Raw genomic sequence first — 20,220 nt, forward strand, 5'->3', positions numbered from 1 at the left:
CCACGTTGCCATGAGCTGTGGTGTAGGTCGCAGACGCAGTTCGGATCCAGTGTTGCTGTGACTCTGGTGTAGGCCGGAGGCTACAGCTCCGATTCGATCCCTAGCCTGGGAATCTCCATATGCTGTGGGAGCAGCCTAAGAAATGGAAAAAAAAAAAAAGACATAAAAATGTAAATCCATTAGATGCTTCTAAAATTACAAAATTAAGATATCAGGTGGAGCCCAGGAGACCACATCTTATAAAGTCCCCACCACCAAGTGATCCTTATACACAGTTAACTTGAGTCAGACAATTTCAGAGCTGGGCTATGGCCTGTTCAATGAGGTGAATCTACCAATTGCACAGCCAGATTTTTGTGACAGTGTCAAATCTCAGTAAGAGTCTGGAAAAGCTAACTCTTAATCTTTGCATTAATACTGGTGTAAACTGGTACCACTCCTAGACCACAGACATCATTTTGAATAGGTCTAAGGAAGGGTTCTTTATTTTGTTTTGTTTTTTGTTTTGTTTTGGTGGGGCTGCACCTGCAGAATATGGAGGTTCCCAGGCTAGAGGTCAAATCAGATCTACAGCTGCCCGCCTATGCCACAGCCACGCAGGATCCAAATTGTGTCTGCGACCTACACCATAGTTCATGGCAATGGCAGACAGATCCTTAACCCACTGAGCAAGGCCTGGGATTGAATCCACAACCTCATGGTTAATAGTCGGATTTGTTTTCACTGTGTCACAACAGGAACTCCAGGAAGGGTTCTTTAACAGGGACAAAAGTCAGAATTATTTATGGAGGTTCTAAAAGTACAGATTCTCGGGTTCTAAACTTAACAGATTTCCATAGGACTTGCTTTAATGAATTCTGATTCAGTGAATGTAGGAGGTGCCAGACACAGTACATTTAATAATGTTTTGAGGTAGGCTCTGATAACTGCCTTTGGGTTATGAACCAACCATTGGTTTAAAGTAAACTTTACCATATATTATAATTTGTTTTTCAACTAGATTGTTAGAAAGCTACACATCAAGATCGCAGCACATTGATCTGTTATACATCATTCCTTTTATATTTTAACACAGCAGTTTTCACACAGAGCCCACAATGGCCCCTATAGTTCCAAAACGATGTCTCAGAGGCACAAGCTGATGAAGGAAGCGAGGAGGTTAAAACAGCCAGGAAACCTAATAACTCTGTTGTTATCTGCCTCATGTATTGGGCTCCCATAGTGACTTCTTTTGAATAAGAGTGTCTGCTGCTTAAAAAAAAAAGGGGAAATTTGAAAACCACTTCTAATATTTTGTCCTTGGCTTTCGACAATGACTTATATAAGAAACTATTAGATGAAAATCAGCTCTGCATATTTTGAAGACTGTGACGACTATTATTCATGGCTTGTTCAATACCCCAAACACAAAACAAGCCTATAACCAGCTTCTTTCAAACCCCAGAGTCAGGAAAAAAATGCTTTTTCCTGATGAACTGACAGGTTTTCTTCCAGGAAATGAGAATGGTGTACTTAAAGTTTACACCTAAGTTTTCTAGTCAACTGCTTTAGCATTGATGATAGTGAGATTTTTCTTGATATAGATTTTCTATGTTTCCATGTGTTTTTGCTTATATTATTCATATATTAATTGATTTTCTTATGAAACATGTGGTTTGTATACTAAAATAACATTCCTTCCTTCAAAAATGGTATGCATAAGTAGTATACAAATCACAAGACTTAGGTGTATTTAAATAAATGTAATCTTTACATAGTAGGTGCAACCAAGAGCTTCCACATCAAATACACCTGGTTTCTAGCCTATCAATTTATTTTTTGTGTGACCCAATGCAATTTACTTAATTTTTCCCCAAACCCAATCTCCCACCAACAAATTGAAATAATACCATCCAGCTCATGGGGTTGTCGTGATAATAAAAGGAGATCACATGGCAATAGTCTTCAGAGCAGTTATCATTGTCCCTCCCATTCAGAAGAAAAATTGAGATCAAAGAATTCTCAGCTCAGTAGAATACAGCAGTATTAACCCACTGATACTTCTGATGTATTTGTTAGAATTTCTAGAGTAAATAAAAATATCTGTTCCAGAAGGGTATTCAATTAAATATACTAATCAGACACTAGTTAGACTTAAACACACTAACCAGAAATTAACCAAACTATACTTAAAAAGCCATTATCATTCCATTTGAAGCTTTACCCTTTATAAACCTATTTTTTAGTGTTATTCTATTCACATGGTTGGTGGTATCGATCTTCCTGCTACTTTCTCTGCAATATGAAGAATTCCTACCAAGTTGTAAATCTAAAGTGCTTCATAAAGTGACAGTCTAAATTATCCAGGAAATCTAGAACAAATGAAAGAGTAAATCCATCTCCTCCCAAGAAATTGAAACCATTAAGAAACAGATGTTTTATATTAATTGTTTTTTCTAGAGGTAAAATTAAGTCATGCATAAAACAGAAAAAAATACTCTATGTTGTCTGATTGTGGCTCAAGTCATATGAATTCTGAGAACTTAAAAGAAGAGGAAAAACAGTAGTTGATTAAATCACAAAGAGACAGTGACCACCGGACATATTTATTTCCTAGCAGTTTGCAAATCTCAGTACAACTATCCTCTCAATGATACTTTCGGTAAATCTAAAATAAAGTATTCTACTGCCAAATTTCTTGGTATAAACTTGTTTTGGTTGACAAATCATAAACTATTTAGTTGGCAACATCTCAGTTTAGAGTAATACCAGAGATTCTAAACTTTATTAGTTATGAATCTGGCAAAAAAATAAAAGCTATATTTGGGCTCTTCCAGAGAACGCAGTAATGTGGTGAGACTGGGTGTGTTTAAAAGCAGTATCTTTAGGAGTTCCCGTCGTGGCGCAGTGGTTAACGAATCCGACTAGGAACCGTGAGGTCGCGGGTTCGGTCCCTGTCCTTGCTCAGTGGGTTAACGATCCAGTGTTGCCGTGAGCTGTGGTGTAGGTTGCAGACGCGGCTGGGATCCCGCGTTGCTGTGGCTCTGGCATAGGCCGGTGGCTACAGCTCCGATTCAACCCCTAGCCTGGGAACCTCCATATGCCGCGGGAGCAGTCCAAGAGATAGCAACAACAACGACAAAATGACAAAAAAAAAAAAAAAAAAAAAAAAAAAAGCAGTATCTTTAAATAAACAAAGAAGTTACTTAAGACCATTATTCCTTAAACATAAATTTATAGGGTGTAGCATAGTTTACTGATACATACGGAGTATCAGGCATTGGGATTGGCTCTCAGTGAGTTTACAGACAGGTAAAGCTTTCTTCATATTGATGCATTTGGTAAATGCAAGGAAAAAATAAAAGCCTACCAGTTTTCTAGGAATTAACTTGCTCTGGTTGGCAAATCATCATACTACCTCTGTTAGTAGGAATGTCTCAGTTCAGAAGAGAACTTTTCCTCCAGTTAATTTTTAGTTTTTACAGGGATTTCTGTTATTATCAAATATCAGAAATGTATAAACAAAGGAAAACTCAATTCCAGCTCAGGGTGATATGCTACACATGAAAAAAAATGGGTACACAATACTGGGCAATGGGGAAGGGGTATAAAGATCAAGATCAAGTTTAGGTGAAGGAAGGAGCTTCCTACCGAGCACAGCCCCCCTGCCCCAATCCAACTGCACCTTGAGCAGCGCTCTGCCACAGGAGCTTGGAGTGCTGGGTCCAGGAGGGAAGTGGCAGGAGAGGTGGGGCAGAGGCAAATCATTGAGAGCTCTGCTCTCAGGCTCAAGGAGTTCAGATTTTATCCTGAGGGCACTGGAGAGCCTTTGAAGGGTTTACCCAGGGAGTAAACAAGGACTGCTTGAGCAATTGAATTGAAGTCAAGTGCTTTTCTTGTGCTATTTCCATTTACAATAAATATTAGACAGTACTCACTAACTACTGTAGAGAATTAGACCCTGCTAAATGTCAGAGTGCCAACCCACACGACTTTTTTAGCACATGCAATATTCACTTTCTGAATGCTTACTGCGCAACGGAATTTTTACAAAACACTTGACTGATGTGAACCCAATCCTTACAACTCTGAACTGTATTAATATTCCCATTTCACAGAGAAAAAAAAACAAAAACAAAAAACCTCACAGATACAGGGAGGTTTTCTAGCTTTCTAGATTTTCAAGGTCACAAAGCTCATTGTGGCTCAGCCAGACTCCAGACCTGTGCTCTCACCATCTCACCATCTGCCCCACTGCTTCCTACAGCAAAACACTGATTCTGCAGCCATGAGACTTTGAAACTAGTTCTGATTTTTTGCTAGATCAAATTTTCTTGGTTTAGTTCCTTTGTTTGTAGCAATGATTTTTCTAATCTATCCTACAGGATTTTTTGTTTGTTTTTGTTTTTTAATGAGATTCTCCTGGAATAAGGTAGGTCAGCACATTTTGTAAACTATAAAGCATTTTAATAATATAAGCTACATAAAAGTGATTATAAAATATTTAATATAACATGTATATTTAAAAAAGCACGTAAAAGGTCGCCTTGGATAGGAGACCAAAAGTGAAAGAATTTTCCACTGAACCCGCCAAACATTTCAAGTATCCTCACCTGCTACAAAAGTCCTGTTGCCTAAAAATACAATGTCATGAGTTAAGGCAAAACTTTATCTTCAGAACTGCCCTCCATTCCCAATAAAGCAAGAGGTAGTGGTCAGCAACAGACAATAGATTCTGGGTCTCTACAGGCAGGTCTACAGTATAACCTGGGCTAGGGATTGAGCACAGGGTTGCTTATACATGGAAGTAACAGAAAACAATTTAAAAACTGAAAAATACATGGCCTAAAATAAAAAAAGAATTAACTGCAGGATGAGATCTTGCCTTGTGCTGAGGGGTTCTAGGCAATGAAGAGCGGGGATGTCAACTGGGGGTCAATCAGTGTGTAAGAGCCCATGACGAGATCAGGTGTTTAGTGAGAGGGGAAAAAAAAATAGTGGTAGGAGCGAACATGAACATGAGAACAAATATCCTCAGGACTCCCCATGAATTTTTGCATGTACTTTTAAATCACTTCCCACTGTCTGTGGGGTGGGCCATCACTTGCCTGGGAGCAGGAGTAACTGGATACCTGAAGGAATTGAGCCAACAGCCTCCCCTTCTGGAGAGGAGCTGAGAAGAGCAGTGCTGGAGTCTGTCTGTGTGGATTTCATGTAAAGGTCTGCCACTTTGGATCTGTAACCTTGGGCAAGATGGTTAACCATTCCCTGCCTCAGTTTCCTCATGTGTAAAACAGAATAATACTAATAATAAATATTAATTATTATTATTTCCTGGGCTTGTTTAGAGGAAAACAAATCAGTGTCTATGTAAACCTTTTAAAATGATGTTTGGCACATGGCATATCAGTAATGACAGTAGCTATAATTACTGTATACGGGTGGGTGCACTCATGCATGCAAATACACCCATACATGTCACATGCAGCTCTAAATACAATGCACCGTGAACTTCCTTCTACCTATGTTACCTACATAAAAAAGGTAAGCCTTCAAAAAACTGTATCAAAACCTTTATAAAAGCTCAGTTATATTCCTAAGTCATGTTTTAAACTAAATATAATTGAACAAATCAGAAAACTGTATATTTCAAATTAAAACAGAGGTGTCAAATTATAGTGTCAGACATCTGTTTTCAGGAAACTTAAGGATTTAGTTCTCTCAATTATCCACTTTCAGTAGCATTATATAGGTAATTTAAAATATGTATTATTTAATATATATAACAATAAGTATAATATTTAATATATAACATATACTAGTTCTAAATATCCAAAACATTTGAAGCTATCTCTCGATACGGTCTGTGGCTAATAAGAAACATGTGACCTCTACGTGAGCTAAAATGAGGTAAAAGACAACATTTGCAACCCCTGATCCCTATACTGATTTGCCCTTTATTTCCTAATCAAATCCCAGAATTCAATACTAAATAATTAGGAAGCTAGCTGAAAATTAGGACAACATCATGTGGTTGATTTTTGTCTTTGATAGCTCTATGGAAAATTTGCATACGCAATTTGGTTAGATTGTTTTCCTGCCCCAGATTCCCTTTAATCATCCAATCCAAGGAAGACAATAACCTGTGATTCTGAAAGCTTATCTCAAATACCCCATATTTAGTAGAGGGAAAACCACTGGGACTAACATTTGTCATATATCTGTTTTGCTCTAGGAATTTTACTAAGCAACATATACACTGCACATTATTTTATTTTCACAACCACCCTATGAGAGTGTGTTAACCCTTAATTTTAACTATGTGAATCTGAGGTGGATGGTTCAAGAACACATCACTAATATAGGGCAGAGCTCATTTCACAGTCTTTAAAGGCCTCCCTTCTGCACTACCCAGTGAGAGGCAGTTATCCTGAAGTTAATTAAAATTAAGCCCTCCTGTGATGTGGGCTGCTTTGGCACCGAGGCGTCAGCAAAGTGTTCCTAAGTCATTTCTACTATACTTACAAAACTAAAATATTTTTGAATTTCTTAAGGACGATTACTCACATAATATAAACTTAAATCCACAAGACTGCAGCACTGACAGTTTTCTTTTATCCTAGTCCATACCCAGCGAGTGAAGTGTAACGTACAGACTGGGCAGAGTTTTAACCAGCTACGCTCCCTCAACTCATACACATGTAGTGCAGTGCTCACCAATTAGAAAATGATCTCATTTTGCTTGTTCTCCACAGCAACAAATATGAAGTAGTACCATAATATAGACAAAAGAACTGAGGTTAAAAAAAAATAATAACAAGACAAAGGTCTGCAGAAGTCAAAGGTAGTGCAAAAAACCCCACAAAATACAAAAAACCCCAAACCCCAAAACAAAACTAGCTTCTTTTTGAGTTTCAAAGTGAGAGGTTTGGTTTGGTTTTTTTCTCATTTATTTTTCCATAATTCCATACCATCTAATCCTTTACTTGCTTTGTTTTGCAGGCTTGAATCAAAAAACTCTGACTCTAAATCTGCAAGATTAAATGGTCCAGCTGCTGTTGCTGCCCATCCCCCTTCCAGAAAAATACGATGGTTTGAAACTAGACATGGTTAAAATCCCTCAGACACAGCATTTCTCAAGTATTCTCTACTTTTCTCAGAAGCCTGGTTGTACCCCTTTTAGGACACCCATGACAGCATCACTACACTGCCTAGCTGGTGTGCAGGGAGAGGAGAGGGACTGTCACCTTGCCCAGAACGGGGCACTTGCCTCAGCTGCCCAGCTAGAGAGCAAGGCCAGGGCTCTGGAGGAGAGCTGCAACTTGGTTCACAGTGAGAAGGCCTGCTGGGGACCACTGGTCCGAGCATCCTAGAGCGGGAAGGGACAGCCAGTGCAGCCAGTGCAAAGTAAATAAGTGAGCCATCCTGTAAGAAATGCAAAACTGACAAAGACACCTAAGCTCTTGTACTTCGGACTTACACATCAAGTAAAACCAGCTATAATGGAAAAAATAAAAATCATTATAAAAAAAGAATCAAGTAAAAAATATATAACTCCCTTTGATACAATCCAGTCTTTACCTTAATGGACTGGGTCCCCTGATTTATTTAACAGAAGACTCTATATATAGTCTGATCACCCCAATTGAAATCTTCTTGGGGAGTGCTGGAAGTCACCTGCCTGGATGGGTTTTTACCTTCTTCTCTAGATTTGACATTGCATAAACGGAGTATCTGACAAGGGAGGGAGGAGAGAGGAAGGAGGGAGAGAAAGAGAAGTAGAAAAGAAGGAAGAGAGGGAATGAACGAGAAGGAGAGGGAAAAGGGAGATGCGACAGATGACAATAAGAGTGTGAAATTATTACAAGAGAAAAAAGACACTACCCATCTCTGAGTAAGAGAACAGACTGTATTTTCTCTAAATCTTCCAATACTTAGCGGGAAACAGGCTTCCAAGTAGGAACATTTTCTCACAAAGCATATGCAAAATATTTCAACCCTCCGGTTTTGGCTCTTCGATTTTTTTTTTTTTTAACCAGATCATTTACTTAAACAGAGTTATGAGCCCAGTTTAGTTAGAAGCGAAGACGTGTCTGATGGATGGAGAAGATAGCCTGGGCAGTAGTCCAGCAACTATAACAGAATTAGCATCATCACAGACACTTTAATCCCAATTATTTAATCTGCGGGGTGCCTAATGCCACAAGTATTTGGCATGACTCAACCAAACTGCCGAATTTACAGAGAAATAGAAGAAAAAAAGAACTAAATGGATGAAATAAAATGAACTGGAGTTGTTGGTTTGTTTTTTTTTTTTTTTTTTCCCACTAGGCTGGAATTTATATCCTCAGAGTCAGTAAAAACAAAATGTAAAATTAGAATGTGTGCGACCACTCAAGTATGCTATTTTTCTAATAACATAAAAAATAAAACAAAATAAAACATCACTATGAATATCTAGTTCATAGTGATGCCATCTTGACATCTTTCCCCACTCTCTTCCAGCTTAACTGTGACCTTAACACACACCCAGAACAGGTTGCTCCATCAGGCCAAGTTACTGTACTCTTCTCACTAAAGGCACAACAATTAAAGCCATGAATATTGAGTTACTGAGAGATGCAGAGGAAAGAATGCATGATCTAGGGTCCACAAGGTTCTGTATGTTCTCCAACAGTTTAAGAAATTAGTTAAATAACGTTAATGAAGTAACACATAAACTGACCAGAGACTAAAAGCTGTGCAAACTACAGGGGAGGAAAAAAAAAAAAAGGAGCTGGATTTATGAACAGAGCTTACTAAGGTTTTCCTTAACTGAATACATTGTTAATGGGAGAGTAAAGATAAAACTCACACTTTTAGAGGATTTTCAGGCATTTTTTTAAATGATAGGAATGACTCCTTATGGATTCTTTAAATTGCTAAAGACAAAAAAATTATTAAAAATTCTACTAACATTAAACGGCAGCTAGGTGTCATCATGCCAACCACATAGTTTTCAAAAAGTCCAAGCTGTGTACCAACTAAATTATGGTTTTATTTTATGACTGTAACACCTGGAATTCTCATTAGAGATTCTATTATGACAAATTTGAGCTTTTAAAAAATACACATACAAAAAGAGAAAGGCCCTAAATTCCCACACATTTCACCAGATACAATTCAAATTCTTATGCACTTTACAGTATTCTTTTTCTTTCTTTATCTTTGCCTTACACTAAACACATTATACTGGCTAAGAATTTTTTAAGATAGTAATAAAATACATTAAAAGGGAATGAAAAAATATCTATTTCTCATGATATTCATTGATCAGAATTATGTTTTAAATCATTCAACTGTGTTTTCTATTGTCATTTAATATGAATTTGAAATTAGACCCACCTCTTATTTTATATGATCAGAATAAATGAAATGAATAAAGCCTATACATGTGAAATCTATAGTGTTAGAAAAAAGATGTCAATTCCATCTTTTTTCCGATTACAATCAAGTTTTAATACTCAAGAATACCTATACTACCTATTTTTAATTCAATTTATAAATAGCTATTTCATAAGGTATGGCATCAGTGATCCTACCATTTTTGTGGAAAATTCTTTGTTACAACACCTTGCATATGTTACCAAATGTATTATAAAACTGAGCTATTGTTTGAATTTTGGATTTTAAATTCTTAAACACTTTCTTTTTCAAAAGTAAATTTTTGTCTTGTTCAAACACCTTAAAATCCTCTAAATAAACAAATGTCTAGAAAGTCAGAATCTAAAATGAGAAATTAAATCTATGACAAAGGGAAGCTAAGTACTCATGCTAATTATTTTGAAAGTTAAAAACCAAATTTTAAAAATGGATCATTTATATTTTGATTTAAACATTTTCAGTGGCACTGATAATTCAGAAAGGATTTTCACATTGAATAACTGTCAAATATTCCAGTTTTCTAATTGCTATATAGTGCTTTTAAAGATATTATGAACAGATCAGAGAATCTCCTGTTATTCATTTCCTATATCAAATATATCTTACTAAATAAATCTATTTTTCTTATTACTTTAAAGTTATGTACTATTAAACTTTTTGTGAAAAAAATGAACTCTTTTAACTTGTGTCTACAAAGCCTTTAGAATTAATTTTTAAGCTCCCTTTGTATACATTCAAGAAACACAAGTCTATCATTTAGTCTATGAGAGAGCAGATGATAAATTTACTAATGTCAACTAAAATATCATTATGTATGTTTAGGTATGCAATAGAATAGGATAATTCCTTTGAAGCCCTCCCTAACCAATTGATTATATAAATTTTGATAAAATAACTAAATATCTATTTACCCAGTAGAGCATGTAAGTAGGAATTGTTATGCTCTATAGAAAAATACATACTCACTAGAGATATTAGAACAGCAAGAATCATTGAGTCTCTAAGGTAACAATCTACATTTTTAGCTCTGGTATTGTTTTTATAGTTAAAAGTCACTCTTTCTGAAAAGAAAACAAAAGGACAAATACTGCAAACAATTATTAATGATTTATAAGCAAGGCTGGCTATTCCAACTTCAGTTAATTTTGATTTGTTAAAACTATTGTAAAAGTATTTTAAGATTATAAAAACGACAATCATGTTTGAGTAATTAGATACTGCTTACTAACTTAAGTGCAAGTTGTTCATTAATAAAATTAAAATATATCTGCTAATTTAAATTGAAAAAACGAAGTATAAAGAATTACAACACTTTTTTCAGTAGTTCTTCAAGATACTAACAGCACATTTTTCTTTTTTTAAAAAGGAGACTGGTTGAGTCAGAAAAGAAAAATAACTCTAGTTAATGTAATCGTGCACATTATACTCTGTTTTTACAGTTAAAAGTAGAAAGGTTTCTTCCAAAGGAAGGAGAAATGGTCACTCAAGCAAATACATTAAAAAGCACTGCAAACAAAGGAGATTCAAGTGGTCAAATCAATCAACAAAAACGTAGTCAAAATAACTAAAGCATGGTCATTTCCTCAACAGTGGCAATACTGAATAAAGTCTAATATTTAATTAAACTGGGGATGTTTGCCTATAAATAGCTATATCATCTCGTTTTGATATTTCATATGGAAATACTCCTAATGGTCACATTTTGTAAGCAGAGAACTAATAAATAAAGGTTTATAAGCATAAAAAATGAATCCTTTTCCCATACCGATTACATTCTATGTGGACTTAAAGGATTACTATTTACAAGTGACAATATTATACCAAGAATATTATCAATCAACGGAGACATATCCATTAGAAATACGGTAATTGTTCAACCACTTCTCTGCCTTATATGAGGAAATGAAATCCTCTTACAGGCCACCCTGATACCCAAGAAGATCTTTGTCTACCTCAAAACAAGCTTAAAATTTCAAGACCCAGGTCTCTGCTCCCCATTCATGGTTTATAAAGCAAAAAGCTAAAACTCTTCATGGTGCCTTCCTAGTTCCAACAACCTATGATTCAAATGGGATAATAGCTCTTTTTTGTTGTTGTTGTTCAGTAGCGTCCTGGTGAGGGAGTAATTTTACTGTCCCTTTTCTTGTGGGTCCTGCCTCTCTATCTAAAAGGAAGTGAATTACAACCGGATGACAAGGCCACAAAACAAAGCCATTTAGTTTTACAAATCTATTGTGTCATCCAATCGTTTTATGGGCCTGGTCCTATTATAAGCCAAGAAAAACCCTAAAACAAACTTTATTCCTTTTCTTTCTTTACATTGAAAACATGTACAGTTTTATGACTGTTTTTTAATGGTTTAGCCGTCCTCCCCCCAGTTTTTCACCTTATGTTTGTGTGTGTGTGTGTGTGTGTGTTTTTCTCCCAGAACCTCTCCATCCCACTTTTTCAAGCATACAAAAACACTTAGAGACAAGAAACTGGACTTTTCAAATACAAACTGCTGATGACTGTCAGAAGCACTTTACTGGGACATTACTGACTGTAGCTTCAATGAATTAAGCTTGATTCACTGCGGGTGAATCATTTTCAATGCAGAGCTGTTCAGCAGTAATTGGCCAAGAATCCCTGCTGCGAAAAGCACTTGTCAAATAATGCTTGTTTACAAATATATCTCCAGACAGCAAAAAGTGGCAGTTACTGAATAAGTTCAGGGCCACCTCCAATATTCATAATAGTGGACATGCTCTCTTTACGTATTAAATCTATGTAAATGTTCACTTGTTGAAACAGTTGCTAATATTTTTCCTGTTTGGTCAATCTTAGGTAAGTTTTTTACTTTACATATGCCTCTGAATCATCTTACAATATAAGGCTTGTATATTATACTGTAATTCAAAGATTTCTTCCACATGCTATTTATACCTAAAGTGTATAATAAACCAGGTAAAGATATATTTACCTTATTCTAGAATTTCAGCTAGAGTAAATTTTCCTCTTACTATTACCCAATATAGTCTAACATTCATTTCATATCAGTCGAAGATTCTAGTCTGACTTTTTCTGTTCAATTCTGTTATTTCTACCAAACTCAAATTTGAAAAATCACTGGAATACCTATCATAAATGCAAACACATTTATTTCTATCTGCCTTGGAATTTTTTTCTCACATAAGAGCATTCATATCATAGACATATATAATGTATATATACACTAAAGTCTGAGAAATCACTGAGCATCTATAGGTTGCAGAAGGCAAAGCATATGAGAGCAAATTATTAATGGAAATGGTACATACCTAATATCTTCCTGCCCTGATCTTTCAAAGTTCCTCTAGAAACAATCCTACCTACCTTAAAAACTCTATTCTGAATCTTTAAATACATAAACTACTGCTGTAAATATCTCATCTTCTTGTTCTTTGATTTAGAATAGCAGTATCATGGAGAAACAAAACGAGAACAACATAAATATTAAAGGTCTGGAATGGAAAGATGGAAAACTATGTTGGGCAGAGATGGCATGAGTGAGATACGTGTGGGTGTGTGTGTAAAATATATATAGAGTAAAATTTTATTTCTAATTATGTAAAAATAGTGATGTTACAAGATGTGCCCCAAACAGCAGACATGCTTTTCTTTTTACCGTCCTCAGAACGGTACAGTACAGTTCACTCTAGGTTAGACCCCTGCACCCCCTATCACATTTAAGTTCAAGTTTTGCTGTGTGTTGGTACCGATAACACAACCTGTCAGTGTTAATTTAAGTCTAACATCAGCCAGTCTACTTTCCACCAGACTCCAGCTTGGCATACACCACCTTAGGAGACCTGTGCTGTTTCCATGCTTCCCTCCATTTCCTTTTGCCTCTTCCTCCCCACACCCTCCCGACTCCTGTTCCTATTTAGCGCCACCCTCTCTGAGACCTCATTTCTTCCCAGTCTCTCTAACCAAGAGCTACTAGTACTTTATACCTCTATGTTAGCCCCTTCCCCCATTACACTGGGAAAAAAAAAAAATGAAGCATAACGGGAACACACAGGAGAATAAATTATAATACTACAACTATGACTCGAAATCCAGACCAGAATGCCCCTTTCGGTGGAATAAGACAGTTAATAAAAGGACTCCTAACCCTGTCACAATCCTCCTGACTTCTAAGATAATGAATCTAACATGACATGTTAATACAAGGACTAAGACTTCAGAAAACATTTTTCAACTTCATGGAGAAGGTAAAAAATGCACACTGTTTATGTTAAGAAAGGGTAGTAGATCGATAGATCGATCTACATATAATCCTTAAATCAGCTTTTTAAAAATAAATTTAGGAGTTAAAGTGAGAAGTTCATGGGTGTGGGGGTGGGGTAAGAAGTCTCCAGCTGCCCTGCTTTGCACAGGTTCCTACGGAGCTGGCAGCGCTCCTAAACCAGCTCAGCGCCTTCTCCTACAGCCAAAGACACAACCCCTGCGAGTCACGAGGACACACACGACTCCGCCGCCGCTGCTTCATCTTTCCGGTTCAGCGTCCCCTGCCCCACGAGTGGAAGGGATTTTTAAGGTTCTGTGCCTCACTCGAGGCATCCAGAGCCCCAAATGGAAACCTTAGCCCCCAGCCGCGGGGTTGGGTTTTCGATGTGTTCGTGGTGGAGCTGACCGCTTCTCAGAACCCCGATCCGGATCTGCGATGCCGCCCCTAACCTAGAGGAATGCGCCCTTGAGCGCAGCCCCTACGGGGAGTGTAGCAAATGCGGCGAAGCCGACCCGGGGCCGAGTGGCCGAGCACAGCTCTGGGAGCCGAAGCGCCGCGCAGGTGCCGCTCCCGCGCCCGCCCCACTCTCCCATTGCAAGGCGGGGACAGTCTTCTGGGTCCAGAGCGCAGGATTGGGGGTGGGGAGGAGAACTGGGGACTCTTAAGATCTGGAGCGGGGTTTGTGCCTCACGGAAACGTGGGGAGACCTGACCCGGGGGGTTCCAGCAGCACCTTGCTGGAGGCAACGATCACCCCCCACTCAACCTCCGCCTCCAGAGGCATCCTAGCTTCCCGCCTTCTAATTTCGCCAGAGTGTGGTTAGGAGACCCCCAAAGTTAGAGGCACCCCCACAGTGTGGGGCGCCTTCCGTCCTTCGCCATACCCCTCCCTTGAGAAATAACAGCTCATACCACCTATCCCAGAATAGCAGCTGGTGATGCCCTAAATAACAGCTCCCAGAAGGCACTTTCCTCCCAAATAAAAGCATCCAGCCACCACCTCAACGTTTCCCATCCCCAGCCTCAAATAACGGTTTCTAACAGCCCCATCGCTCCCAAGATCCCTGTTACTGCGCTTGAAACATTTCCCACTCCTCCAAGCCCGAAATGTCACTTCTCCACGCGCTTCAAGTGAGACCCAGCCGCACCCAGCCTCCCTGCGCGTGTCTCGCAGCCCTCTTTCCCCGGGCTTGCAACTTCCCAGCCCCCCAAACAGCCTCGGTCCTCCTGCAGGTTCAGCGCCCAGCACCCCGCAGCTCCTGTCAAACAATGCCACCGCAGACGGCGGGGAGCAAGCGAGAAGGCTGGCGAACGGGTAGTCCGAGAGGAGAGGTGCGATTTCGTCCGCGGCCGCCGCGTCCAGCGCGCCGGGACCCGCGCTTCCAGGCCCCGCCTCGCCCCTCCGCCCTGGGTCGCCGCGGTCCCCACCCCCAAGGCTCTACCTTCGTTGCTGGGGCTGGCCACGAGGGTCCGGAGCGCAGCGCACAGGAGAAGGCACGTCCAGAGGGGGGCCCTGCGAGGCGCGGAGTAGCAGCCGGCCAGAGAGGCAGGGGTGTTGGGGGGGTCGCCGCCGCCGCCGCCGCCGCCCGGGGGCCGCCGGCGTCCCGCACCCCGGGGCCCCGAGCCCCGCATCTTCCTCTTGCCGCCTCCGCCGCCGCTGTCCCGCGCCGCTCAGTCCACCGCTCCCGCCTCGCTGAGGGGGCGAGAGAGGCTGGCGGCTCCTCCGCGTTCCCCGTGGGCTCCTTCGCCTTCCGGAACGCGGCTCCTCCAAATGCGGGAAGCTCGGCACCTCCGAGCTGGCTGAAGTTTGCTTTCGGCTCCCCTCTCCCTTCTCTCCAGGGGGGCTAAATGGGCTATTGCTTACGCTGGATAGTGCAGCTCGGGACCGGACCCAAGGGTGTCGAGAAGGTCCCGTGTCCTGTTCTGTGCCTCTTTAGACTTTTAAGGATTACTGTCTTTGAAATGTCAGCGGGGGTGGAGGGTAGGGGGAGATTACAGGCTCCTTTTCAGTCTTCAGGGCTGAAGTGGACGGAGATAAGGAAGACAAGTCATCTTAAGAAGAAATCGTCGCTAAAAAGAGGAGAAAAAAGGCAGGGTGGCTAAGGAGAAAGGACGAGAGGTGGGGAAAATATAGGGTGGGGAAAATACGAGAGAGGGGAACGTAGGAAAAGATCCGGAGAGTTCCAGGAGGCTGTCAGAGAAGGAAGGAGCTGCGGGCTGAGTGCCGGCGAGGGGAGGAACTGACGGCAAGCGGGCCAGAGCGTGGAGCCCGGCGGCGGCGGCGGCGGCCCGCAGCTGCTGCGATTCCCGCTGCTCCGGGAGGCGGTGTGTGTGCGGCTGGGCTGGCAAGCTCGGAACTGCACCGCCACGGCGCGCTCCTGCCGAGTCTGAGGTCTGGCGTCTCCTCCGCTCCTCGCTCCGCGCCTCCCACCCTCCCCCCGCCCCTCCTGCCAGCTCCCCCGCCCCTCGCTGCTCGCCGCGTCGCCGGCGAGCTGTACTGTAAGTGTGAGTTGCTTAGACGAAGCCACACACCCACGGAGGGAGGTAAGCTGGAGGCTGCCGTGGTGAGTGTTGCCTAGCGGTCTCCGGGCAAGACGCGTCTTCCTCCGCGGATAATTAGGGCGAAGAATTCTCCTGACAACGCCAGCGAGACCGGGGCCCCGAGAGGCTGAAGGGAAATCCGCCCTAGTTCTGCAGGCAGCGCTTAGAAAAGCGGGTCCCTAGGTCTGGCATGTTGCCTGCTGCCCATCAGCGGCTTGGGGCATCAACAGTCTTGTCGTCACATAGCCAAGCATTCCCAGGCTGTGCTAGTCCGTGGCTAGTTTCTTAAACACCCCCATCGCTCACTGCTGCTGACCCTTTCTATTCTTCGAATACTTCGGCGGCAGGGATGGGATAATTAGTCAACATTTTCTTCAAAGTGGTAGAATTTCTAAATATAGAGACAGCTAGTAGCTTTGATTGAGATTTCAGAGAGTCAAAAAATTTGGCAATTGAGAATTGTGGTTTGCCAGGTACTTTAGGATGTGATGATTTAATTCATTAATTTCGTTGAGAGAATGTTTTATATTTTGCAAATTATGCGATATGCAGATATATGAAATTAGTAAAATTGGCATGGGTCAGTTAGTTTTCGGGCATTTTAAATTAGTTATTTGAATTTCTTATGTTCTGCACTGAGAGACAACAAATAATTAGGAAAAAAACGGTTGAAAACAATTTTCATGTTTCACCTCTATTATGTCTTCCCTTGCTTTATTTTTTTCAATGTTCTCATTCATTTTTTTCAAAGCAATACATCTGAAGGGCAGTTTTAGTATACTGGCATTTTATTTTAAAGTCTGCAAATAAAGCATCTCCAAAAATTGCGATTTTTAGAGGAAGAGTATCTCGTTTAATTTGGTGTATAGTAACTACTGTGAAGATTGGGTTTGCACTCACACCTAATAAAAGTGACTCTGCTCTCCAACCTTGATATCTACCTTGATCACTTTTACTTCACAATACATTTCTCATAATTTTTACTTCATGACATTTTTTTTTGTTTAAATATTTGCAATAGAGATGAAAGAATAAAGCAGCAGAAATGCAGTTTTGTGAAGAGGTGGAAGCTCATCTTTGATTTTTTTCCCCTTGAAATGTGTTGGCACCAGAAATCTAAAAGCAGCTTCTTTCTATTATGATGTGCTCCAAATGCATGAAGCAAATTTAGAGGAATGACAGTGAATCCCTCTTTCAGTTTGGCAAGAAGTCTCACAGAGAGATGCAATGTTGAAATTTATGTTTCTATTTAAAGACCATTTAGAATGTAAGCTCCTCCCCACAAATTTATAGTTGAGTTGCTTAAAAACATCCAAACAGAATATCAAGGAAATTATCGAAAGCCTGTGAATATATAACAATGCTGTGTATGAAACATAGACAGTTTAATGGGGCTTTGAGCTTGTTGTTTTACTTCTGTAGGTCTCAGTATCTTCAGCAGTAAAATGAAGGATTTGAAGGTGATGATCTTCAAGTTCTCTTCTCTTCCATATCCATGTGTTCCATATGTTACTATCCAGTAACATGCATTTATGTTACTACTCTGTTCATCTATCTACTATTGACTGCAAAATTCCCAAATTTATTCAGCCTATCATTGAAAACCTTCTACTACAAAGGACTTAAATTTTCCATGTTCTTTTGCACTAACATTTTGAATTCACTATTCGCGAAATTGTCTCATACCCCTCTGCTTTTACATGGGGCACTCCACTCTACGGAAATTCTGCCCCCTAAAAATACTGAACACTGCCCCTGCCCCATCCCCTCACATACATCTCTCTCATCTATAACCCCACTCAGTGTCCAAGGAGAGTCAAGGTGTCAAGACTGATGTTTGCTGTTCTGGGAAGAAGTGATTAGGTTCTCCTTCTCCAAGGATCCACAGCTTATTATTTATGCCAATCCAGGCAATGAGAATATTTCCTGAATGAAAAACTGGAACAAATTATCTAATATATATATTATATATATAATATGTATATTCTAACATGATATATTTGAATATAAAATATGATATATTTGAATTTACATAAATATAACAATATATTCTATAAATGTATATTCTAATATATAAAATATATTAACATAAATATTCTAATATATATAAATATAATATATAAATACATAATATATACATATTCTAATATATATGGATGAAGAGATATAATTACATCTTAATATGTATCTATATTCTATATAGTATGCAATATAATAAAATATGTATTCTAATATATAAATAATATATATTAACATATATGTTATAATATAATATACATATTCTAATATATATGGATAAAGAGATAGAATTTAAACCAGGTGTGTCAAAGAAAACCTGGGACACTGTTCTCTATGGTGGGAATTATGCTCTCTCCTTGTTAGGGACTAAACACAGAATGCAAAATCCTTTGAATTCTCTACCTTAAATAGCAGACATCTTTTTCATGGTTGTTTAATAATATTTATTATGTATCTTTGAAAGAATGAACAGCTGTAAAATGAAGCCATAGTGACAGCAATGAAAGTCATTTTTTGGTCTAATGAAGGTTAATTGGAGAAAGCAATGATGGTGGTTTGGTTGGGCCTCAAGCTCAAAGGAAATCTTATTTTTGACCATGTGTTGATTTCTTGTCAGGGAAATACTCTTAGCATACTTATATTGGATGATGGTATTGCATGAAAACTAGATCTGTCTTTTTCCTTCATACCATTGCTTTGCACAAGAGAGCCTATGATGTTTGTGTTTCTTGTTGTTTGGGATAACTGCCATGGCCTCGAAATGGAGAAAGGGGCTGGTGTCTCCTTAGATCTCTGTTTAGATTTGGCTTTTGTGTTAAGCTTTCATGAAGAAAAGATATTCAGAATCAACTTGATAAGATACCTTGAATGGTTACTACCCTATAAAAGGTATTATATTTAAATTTAGTGTATTAAAACTGAGTATATCGTCACTGCATTCAAAGTATAACAACGGAAGTAGCAATTTTAATAAGCGGACTTGCCAATATTAAGATTTGCTACGTGTGAAGCATTTTGTGATGTTTTAATTATTTTACTGAATGCTGACACTTCACCCATTATGTCTGTGTAGTTTAGCCCCATGTTAATGATGAGAAGACTGAGGAAATTAGGTGAGGCAACCTAAGTAGTCCAACAGCTTATAAAATATGGCAATTTCAACCCATGACAATAACTCCATGTGAGAAAATTGTAATGTAACAGAAGTAAAGAATAAATTTGATAACCAGTTATTTGGGAAAAAATCAGACTACCCAAGAGTTCTGCATTAATGGGAACAATTAATAAATAAAAAATATTCCAATTTTCATGTTTATTTAAATCTCAAAGAAACTAGCCAAATAACAAGAAAAGATGGATCCTAAATGAGCATTACATGAGGGAAAAAAACTGTCTCATGTACACAAAAACAGGTACACAATTTGTGTACAGTTGGGACAAAGGGCCAAATCAAGAAAATAACAAGACTGAGGTATGTGGACATAGTATTAGCACAAACAGATGGCAGGAAGCTCATATAAACCTATGGGAGAAAGCACAAGCAACAATTGTTATAAAAAATAATTAAATAAAACTTCATAAACCAAAGAACATGGTTCCTAAATACTATACAATCTTTGCAATGTTTTACATAATTGTTTTAAATGTTTTTGTAACAAATTCTTTCTTTGGTAGAATTTGGGGGAAAAAAAAGCAAAGCAAAATTTAACTCATGGTAGATTTTAAATATGAAATTACAAGTTATCCTAATTAAACTATTAGATGTATTGAAGTTATTTTTTCAAATCCATGATTTCCAGGAGATATAGATATCTGTCTATATCTATATCTGTATCTATATCTATCTATCTTACTATCTATATATATATATGGTGATGTCAGTTATTTTGATTGCAAAAGTAAAGATTAAGATATATTTAAGCAATCAAAAATAGCTGTTAAAACAACCAAGTTAATGCTAACATATTATTTTATATGCTGCCTTTTAATTTAGTTAATATAAAAACA

At 38.9% G+C, this 20,220-nt stretch overlaps 1 protein-coding gene across 8 annotated transcripts in view; it reads right to left on the reverse strand.

The window, feature by feature from the left end:
• Positions 1 to 16,045, reverse strand: part of EPHA5 (EPH receptor A5) — a 319,729-nt gene extending 303,684 nt beyond the window's left edge. For 4 of the 8 annotated variants that reach the window (XM_013978750.2, XM_013978749.2, XM_003129048.6 and 1 more), the window contains exon 1: positions 15,096 to 16,045. In XM_013978750.2, the coding sequence (XP_013834204.2) occupies positions 15,096 to 15,285 (190 nt within the window). In that variant the 5' untranslated portion in view covers positions 15,286 to 16,045. The remainder of the gene's footprint in view (positions 1 to 15,095) is intronic. The other 4 variants (XM_013978748.2, XM_013978746.2, XM_021101383.1 and 1 more) reach the window with 2 other exon arrangements.

This window comes from Sus scrofa, chromosome 8 (assembly GCF_000003025.6).
Source record: "Sus scrofa isolate TJ Tabasco breed Duroc chromosome 8, Sscrofa11.1, whole genome shotgun sequence".
NCBI classification, from domain to species: domain Eukaryota; kingdom Metazoa; phylum Chordata; class Mammalia; order Artiodactyla; family Suidae; genus Sus; species Sus scrofa.